This window comes from Anarrhichthys ocellatus, unplaced genomic scaffold (genome assembly GCF_004355925.1).
Source record: "Anarrhichthys ocellatus isolate YVR2014 unplaced genomic scaffold, GSC_Weel_1.0 scaffold340, whole genome shotgun sequence".
Taxonomy (NCBI): domain Eukaryota; kingdom Metazoa; phylum Chordata; class Actinopteri; order Perciformes; family Anarhichadidae; genus Anarrhichthys; species Anarrhichthys ocellatus.
The window spans coordinates 5,539-14,267 of record NW_022280334.1 but is presented as its reverse complement, the minus strand read 5'-3'; the positions used below and the strand labels follow the sequence as shown (position 1 = coordinate 14,267).

The following is an 8,729-nucleotide window of genomic DNA, read 5'->3' as shown; positions in this document are numbered from 1 at the left end:
ATATACATATACATATATATACACATACATACATATACATATATATACACATACATACATATACATATATATACACATACATACATACACACATACACATACATACATATGTATATATATATATATATGCACACACACACACACACATACTATTGATGTTGATCCGGTGAGTCATGTGGTGATGAAGATGATGAAGAGGAGGATATTTAGTTCCCACAGTGTTGGGAGGGGGGGGGGGGGTTAGAAGGAACTGCTGCTGTTTTTTGAGAACAGAAGAAGAAAGACAGGTTAGAAACAGAAGAAGAAGAGCTGTATAGTTATTCCCCTCCTCCTCCTCTGCTTCCTGCTCCACTTGTGGGCCGACCTCAACCTGGCTGTCCTCGTGGATACAGGACGAGCCCACCACCGGCATGGACCCCAAAGCCAGGAGGGCCCTCTGGAACTGCATCCACAGCATCATCAAGGAGGGACGCTCCATCGTCCTCACGTCCCACAGGTAGGACATGTTAGTTTCATACAGGTGTCTCCTCAACATCTGTCCTCTGGTTGTCCTCAGTCTGTCCTCAGCGTGTCCTACCTGTGTGTGTTTCAGTATGGAGGAGTGTGAGGCTCTGTGTACCAGGATGGCCATCATGGTGAACGGCAGGTTCAGATGTCTCGGCAGCGTCCAACACCTGAAGAACAGGTAACATCAGTTTGACTTCCTGTCTCTTGATCTCTTGAGGTGGTTTTGATGATCAACATGAGACATGTCCAACACTCATACAGGTCGTACAGTTTATTCAGTGTGGTTTTGTAGCACAAAGGCAGTAAAACTGCCTGTGCCAAAGCACACTGTATGTAATCCTGCTCCGCTCCACTCTGACAGTTACGCTCTCACTCTTGCGCTGAACATTCCATGCAATACACACCCATTATAAAATCTGAAACGGACCCAAAATTTTCCTGAAACTTAATCTGTGACTTCACTAAAACTGTGCTAGCTATCAAAATGTCCATTTGGCTCAATAAAGTGCAGCGTTTTGTCTACGTTTTAAACTTTGAATCATGTTTCTACATTAATGTACGGCTAGTCAATATGGGCCCAAAGTGTTTTTTTAGCTCTCTTCACGCTGAAACCCCATTCAAGTCAATGGAGAAATTTTGCTCCGTATTTGGGGATTTTCGGGAAACCCGCTGGGCGAATCTCTGAGAAAAGTCATTGCACACAATTCCCGATCAGGCCGCACGTTTTGATGTATTTTTTGAGCAGGTGTTGGCAACGCTGTGTGAGGACAAGCGAATAACACTTTTGTACTTTCGCCCGAAAGAATATTAATAAGCCCGATGGATTATAGTCAGTGTGCTTTGGCACAGACACTGCCTTTGTAGCACAAAGTTTTAAAAGGAGGCAGGAGTTTTGTTCAAAATCAGTGTGCCTCTCCAACCAAGTGCGTCCTCACCATGGCAACCAGTTACACACACGCTCTCTCTCTCTTTCCCTGTCTGTCTGTATGTCTGTCTCTCTTTCCCTCTCTCTCTCTGTCTGTCTCTCTTTCCCTCTCTCTCTCTGTCTCTCTTGTCTGTCTGTCTCTCTTTCCCTCTCTCTCTCTCTCTCTCTCTTTCTACACACACGACTTGGAGATATTCAATCAAAGGCATTGTTAGACCTCTGTCATTTAATATCCTCTGTATGTGTGTGTCAAACATTATGAATATGTCTCTTCTCCCCCTCTCTTGCCCACCCAGTCCCAGCCTTTCAAAATAAAAGCCCCATAGAGTAACTGTACCTTAACATGAAGCTCAGAATGAGGTTCATGTTAAGTTCAAGTCTTTCCATCACAAATACAGAAATGTAATTTTCAAAGGTATGTGTCTCAAACAAAGATGTACATGTCCAGTACAGAAATGACGGGAGACATATGTGGACTGTCCATCACGAACACAAGATTCAATCCAAGAGTATGAATCTAAAATGCAGAAAAGAGAGTAGCGATATCTCAATTGAATCTCAACGATACTACCGGTAACATCGGCGTGTATATATATTGCGACGTCTTCGGGCAGTAGAAGCCACACTGTCAAACTTTCTTGCAGAGTTTTGTAGTTGATCCTGTTATGTATTAATGTGTGATTGTGTCCCTCAGGTTTGGAGACGGATACACCATCATCCTGAGGGTGGGGGGGCCGGACGGAGACCTGCTGCCCGTCATGAAGTTCATTGAGAGCGAGCTGAGCGGCAGCACTCTGAAGGAGAAACACAGGAACATGCTGCAGTACCAGCTGCCATCTTCTCTCACCTCACTCACACACATCTTCTCCATCCTTGCCAAGAACAAGGACCTGCTGAGGATCGAGGACTACTCCGTCACCCAGACCACCCTGGACCAGGTAACCACACTAAACACACACACCTGAGCAGGTAACCACACTAAACACACACACACCTGAGCAGGTAATACACTAAACACACACACCTGAGCAGGTAAACACACACACCTGAGCAGGTAACACACTAAACACACACACCTGAGCAGGTAACCACACTAAACACACACACCTGAGCAGGTAACCACACTAAACACACACACCTGAGTAGGTAACCACACTAAACACACACACCTGAGCAGGTAACCACATGTTGGGATCTGACTATATGGCTTCGACATGTGCTGTGGAACAAAGAGAGTCAGGCCTTCCCTTTTGCAAGCAAAGGTTTCATCCTGATTGTAGTTTGAGCAGCAAACCCACAACTCTGAAGAAATTCACATTCGGGTGTGAGTTTCCTCCCCCCAAAAAACTGTGTGTTCCTGAAGTTACCTGAAAGCAGCGCGGCAATCTAATTGGCCGAGAGCGAAGACAACCCAGGACCCCTGTGGTTCAGCCACCCTTTCTACAAAACAACCAGCAACCCCCACCTCAATGCTTTCTAGGGAGCACACCAACGTTGTTTCCCTTTTCAACCAAATCCTAGGTCTAACAGTTTATATTCGCTGGCCGAATTCACCAAACTGTCTATTTTATCTTTGTTCGTATCCACGAAGCGAACCCTTTTATTCCTGCAGAAGTGAAGAAGCAAGACTTCTTCAGAAAGAGAGAGAGAGAACTTCCACTCTCCACCAAGCGCCTCGTTTGCTCCGGACTTAAGGACGCGAAAAGCCCTTACCCAGACAACAGCGAATCTCTCCTACCGAGAGAACACCTCCCGCGGCCCACAGCCGCGCTGCCTGGGCCCAACGAAGCTCAGAAGAACCCCTCAGAAGACCCCCCCCCCCCGCAATCACCACGATTGCATCGTACCGTAAGGCAAAATAGAGTCTGGGTAGAGTTAGAGAGAGTTAATTTGTGTTTATTTTATCTTGTTTGTGTGCTTAAAGTACTGTTCATTTTTATAACGTGGTGTATGCTTAATAATCGCCGGCACTAACGGTCGCTGAGATCGTTGGGGATTTCATGCTACCGTGATCTGTGTTGAGATAGCTGCCTAGTGAGGTCGAAGTTGCTTCTCATCAGTTCAGGAGGTCAGAACCGCCGGCTGAGACAAAGAGTCGCGGTTCTTGCTCCCCTGGCTGAGAGAACAATCTTCCGTACTCCCGCGCGGCGCAGAGGATCTTAATCTCTTGTTTTATTTCATTTTGTTCCTTTCCCTTCTCTTTTACTAATACACACACACAAACATAGCTTTGAGCTAATGTAGCTACGTGCTAAACGGCTACCGGTACGTATAGACGCCGGGTCTCCTGTTGGCTATCCGCCATTTTGAGTCTCGCGCATGAGAGACGTCACCACGTCCCAACTACGTCATACGTCGCTGAGCTGTTCCCTCGCTCCTCCTTTTACACTTACACACACACACACGCACACACACCCCTTTTCAATCGTCTGTTGATTTTAGATAGCGTGCTCATGAATGTATAGTTGTTGTTAGTTTAGATATTAGTTGACTAGATCATTAGTATTAGAACGTAATAAACTGTTATATTTTAAAGAGCAGCTGTCTGTGATTACTTTGTGTATGTGTATTGTGATGATAGCTGTATATGTGGTCTGTGCTCAAACTTAAACCTTCACTTTCACTCTGATTGTGTAATAGTACTCAGGCTGTTGACATTGTGAGTGAACACTGAGACTTAGTTTATTGTTTGGTTATTGGTCCCTGTTCGCAGGGTGGTGCCCCGTTATTATTAATAATCATTAATAATTGTTACTGACATTAATAATTCTATTGATGTCAAGAATTTAGTTTCTTAGATGCTGATAACCCAAACACGCTCCTTTACGTTCCCAACATATTGGTGCCCCCTTTTTTAGGCTATGTTATTCCCAACATAATGGTGCCCCGTGTGAGGCTATGTTATTCCCAACACACACTAAACACACACACCTGAGTAGGTAACCACACTAAACACACACACCTGAGTAGGTAACACACCTCTGAGCAGGTAACCACACTAAACACACACACCTGAGCAGGTAAACACACACACCTGAGCAGGTAAACACATACACCTGAGCAGGTAAACACACTAAACACACACACCTGAGCAGGTAACCACACTAAACACACACACACCTGAGCAGGTAACACACTAAACACACCTGAGTGAGACTTCCTGTTGATCTGATTGGACGGCGTTTCTTGTTCCAGGTGTTCGTGAACTTTGCAAAGGACCAGAGTGACGACTATCACTCCAAAGACTCGGTGCGTCGCCGAGACGTCGCCGTTGATGTTTCCACGCTGAGTGGAGCAGCTGAGGAGGGGGGGGGAATGCTGAAGGAGAGCTTCATGTGATCGACCCCTCACCTGTCGTGATGTCATACCTGTGGGCGGAGTCACCTGCTGCTTCATGCCAGTCAATGCAAATGATTCCCTGCGTAGCTGCCGCCCACCAGCCTGTTAAAGACCCTTGAATATCCGCCTCTGATTTCTTCTTCTGTGATTAATGAACTCTGCGTCCGTTGAACCAACGAAGAAGAATCAAATAATTTAAAATGGCCGAGGGCTCGACTGCAACAATCACATGTTTAGAAAAACGTTTGATTTCGTTTTTATCGTGTCAGTTTTATTTATGTGTAGCTGAAACGGAGTGTGATTCCTCGTCTTATTTTGGCGGGGCGTGTCTGTTTCCTGTAGTGTTTTAACAGCCAATCAAAGCGCTCGATGCAAAGCGCTGCACAATGACGACAAAGACTGATTTTCTAGTTTTTTAAAGAAAAGATGTGATTTGTTAGTGTTTGTGTGAAGTAAATACCTCCGAGTATTGAACAGTCGAACAGCTGATCGATCTGAAGGAGCTCCGCCTCCTCAGCACTTTACACATTTATTTAACCCTGAACGACACAATAAAGAGACAAATCCAGCCCCTCTGCTTTTACTCTTTAATCTTTTAAGTTCATTGTTCAGATTTAAGATTAGCCCCGCCCACCTCAACATCCCAGCCACAGGATTGGGTGCTGCTGCTGTCACAACACCGAGACGACATTGGATTTATTAATGCTTTTATTTTTCATCATTATTACATATTTATTTAACTCACTTCCTGCTGTAACTACGGACCCCACTGCTCTTCTTGGTAAGCCCCGCCCCCTGTGTGGCCGGTGGAGGCAGACGATTGGATTGGATTGCATTGAGCTCCGGTTGTTGGGGTCAGAATAGCTCATTAACCAATCAAAGCGCAACTTACCGAGAAAAGCAGTGGGATTCATCATAACGCTACGGAGGCCCACAGAGGACAAAGTAAGTTTTAACAGTGTTTGTCTTTGTGGCCGTGGAGACACAGGAAGTGGAGACTCAGGAAGTTACTTCAGCGGAGAGAAGGAACAAGGGAACATGAGTTTGTTCTCCTGAGAGTCCAGATGGATGACACAGTTTCTGACTGAAAGAGAGAGACAGGTGAATGAAGGTATGACATCATCCTGTATGCATACCTGCAAACTCATAAGAGGTGAAAAAGGTGACAGGCCCGAAACCCTCTCATTACTTCAGGGTTCTTGGGAGCAACGTGGGACTGTTGGTACACTGGCTGTGGTCATCACAGTGAACAGTGTGATGAGAGGACATGTGAGCCCTTGTTGCTGTAGTTCATCTCCTTGGAGCAGAGGCTGCATTCAGCATACCCTGCCTTATCAATGTATTTAAAATACTGTGACAGCAGGAAGCTGTACTCACGTCTGTTTAGACCTCCACCCTTATCCAGGCCCAGCTCCACCTTTATCCAGGCCCAGCTCCACCTTTATCCAGGCCCAGCTCCACTCACATCTCAGCCCTGCGTCAAGCTGCGCTACACAACCAGCCTCCTATTCCTGAAGCTCTCTGATCTCATCAGTATCTGGGCCTCATGTTTCGTGGTCATGAAAGTTATCCAGACCACGAAATCATCCTTATTCTACTTTGAGTTTAAAAAAAAAACAGCCTGCAACCAGATGCGCTGGTGTTCCAGTTTAACGTTAACGAGTGACCGCGTGAACTGAACCGGAACACGGGGGGGGGGGGGGGGGGGGGGGGGGCTGCATGTTTCATCACTGTTGGGAAAAAATCGAAATAACTAATTATTGTGCATTATAATTAATGAATGTTCTACATTTAACAGAAGCTCGTGTCCTCTGTAATGTTTAAGTGTCCTTGTGTGAACTGTCTGGAACACCAGGTGTCTTCAGCAGATGTTTAGTCTATTAGGAAGCAGTTGATTGACGGAAGAAAACTTCAGCTGTTTGTCCTGAATAAGAATGATAATAAACTTGTAGAAAGCGTCAATACTTACGCAGGGCTGATTTGCGACCATGACTTACGAGAAAGTGACCTTTGTACTAGAACGAACTGTTAAAGTGTCCAGATAGGTAGACGCCTGTGTGTGTGTGTGTGTGTGTGCGCGTGTGCGCGTTACCCTGTGCCAGCCCACTGCATGTTGTTTACTGAGTATAAATACCAGAGACTCGGAGACAGATCTTCGAGCGGTCTTGATGTACATTCTGTATGTGAATCAACTCTGTCTCCTTCTTTGCAAAGAATAAATGTCCAGCGATTAATGATTTTTACATCGGCTCGAGTGAATTTTTCTAACAATCACGTTACGTTTTTTCCTCCTAAATCGTGATAATGACGAACGTTAACAGTCGACAAAGTGTCGCATGCAGTGGACGTTAACTTAACCCAGCAAGTCTGAACGGTAACGGAACTTAAACTGTAACGGAGGGAACTGAAGACGCTGTAGACATGCTAACGCTGATTGGCCAAGACTCGACACGTCAAAGATGTTCTATTGTGAAGATCATAACATCACCTTTTCTCCTCGTCTCACTCCAATCTGAGAAACGCTGGCTGGCCAGTTGACCCTCTACGGATCTACACGATTCACGTGGATGACATATTTTGATTCAAAACGGCGAATTTCGCTGAAAAGCGACAAGTTTGCAGGTATGTGTATGATGTCACATGATCTCCTGTGGGCGGAGTCTCACCTGCAGCGACCACTCGGGCGTCAGTATGAGCTTTGTGTCGAACTTCAGCTCGCTGGTCAGCGTTCTCGAACCACCAGAGGGCATGAACTGAGACACACACACACACACACACACACACACACAGAGACACAGAGACACAGAGAGATTAAAGCAGATGTTTATACAAATTCAAGAGTCAACAAGACGAGACTTGAACACTTGAGCAAAGAAAAGCTGAAGCTGTAGTTTTATAACCTTTTTGGTGATTGTGTGTCTGTTGAGTGAATGTATTACGCTGTTTACTACATTTCTTACAGTGTACCTCTGTTCAGTACCTCTGTCCCCTAACGAGGTCCTCAACCTTGTTACATCTAACCGCCCCACCACATGCTTCCTTGACCCGATCCCCTCCCCTCTTCTTCAGTCTATTGCGACTGAACTCCTTCCTTTCCTCACCCACCTCATCAACATCTCAGGATGCTTTCACACGGCTTTCAAGACTGCCAGAGTCACCCCCTTCTGAAGAAACCATCACTTGACCCCTCTGATGTCAAGAACTTCAGACCGGTTTCTCTTCTACCCTTTCTATCCAAAACACTTGAACGTGCTGTCTTTAACCAACTGTCTTCCTATCTCCATCAGAACAGCCTCTTGGACCCCCACCAGTCCGGGTTCAAAGTGGGTCACTCGACTGAGACAGCCCTGCTTGCGGTGACGGAGTCGCTTCATGCTGACTACGGGGGTTCCACAAGGTTCAGTCCTGGGCCCCCTTCTCTTCTCGCTCTACACAACATCTCTGGGTTCTGTTATTCACTCGCATGACTTCTCTTGCCATTGTTATGCCGATGACACCCAGCTGGTCTTGTCATTTCCCCCCGGTGACACTCAAGTGGAGGCACGCATCGCTGTGTGCTTGGCTGACATCTCGAAGTGGATGACGACACACCACCTCAAGCTCAACCTGGACAAAACCGAGCTACTGTTCCACCCGGGGAAGGGTTGCCCGCACCGAGACCTGTCCATCAAGATTGATGATACCGTGGTGACGCCAACTCGGACTGCGAGAAACCTGGGTGTGACCCTGGATGACCAACTGTCGTTCTCAGCAAACATTGCATCGGTTACACACTCCTGCAGATTCCTGCTCTACAACATCAGGAGGATTCACCCCTTCCTCACTGACGAGACAGCGCAGGTGCTCATCCAGGCTCTTGTCATCTCCCGCCTGGACTACTGCAACTCACTACTTGTCGGAGCCCCGGCGTTGGCCATCAGACCTCTGGAGCTTGTCCAGAAAGCTGCAGCTCGCCTGG

The 8,729-nt window shown here is 46.5% G+C and overlaps 1 protein-coding gene and 1 long non-coding RNA gene across 3 annotated transcripts; one reads left to right on the top strand and one right to left on the bottom strand.

The window, feature by feature from the left end:
* The first annotated feature begins 293 nt into the window (after window positions 1–293).
* On the top strand, window positions 294–5,340 carry LOC116401313 (phospholipid-transporting ATPase ABCA1-like). The gene is made up of 4 exons (XM_031879656.1): window positions 294–496; window positions 593–685; window positions 2,127–2,370; window positions 4,628–5,340. The coding sequence occupies exons 1-4, from the start codon at window positions 411–413 to the stop codon at window positions 4,769–4,771; spliced, it is 567 nt and encodes a 188-aa protein (XP_031735516.1). The 5' UTR covers window positions 294–410; the 3' UTR covers window positions 4,772–5,340.
* Window positions 5,341–5,461: 121 nt separating this feature from the next.
* On the bottom strand, window positions 5,462–7,787 carry LOC116401314 (uncharacterized). Of its 2 annotated transcripts, XR_004213991.1 has the most exons (3): window positions 7,739–7,750; window positions 7,438–7,524; window positions 5,462–5,855 (listed from the first exon to the last, which is right to left on the bottom strand). It is a non-coding gene; the product is annotated as an uncharacterized LOC116401314 (long non-coding RNA). The 2 variants fall into 2 exon arrangements; XR_004213990.1 differs by having other exon boundaries at window positions 7,438–7,787.
* Window positions 7,788–8,729: the final 942 nt, after the last annotated feature.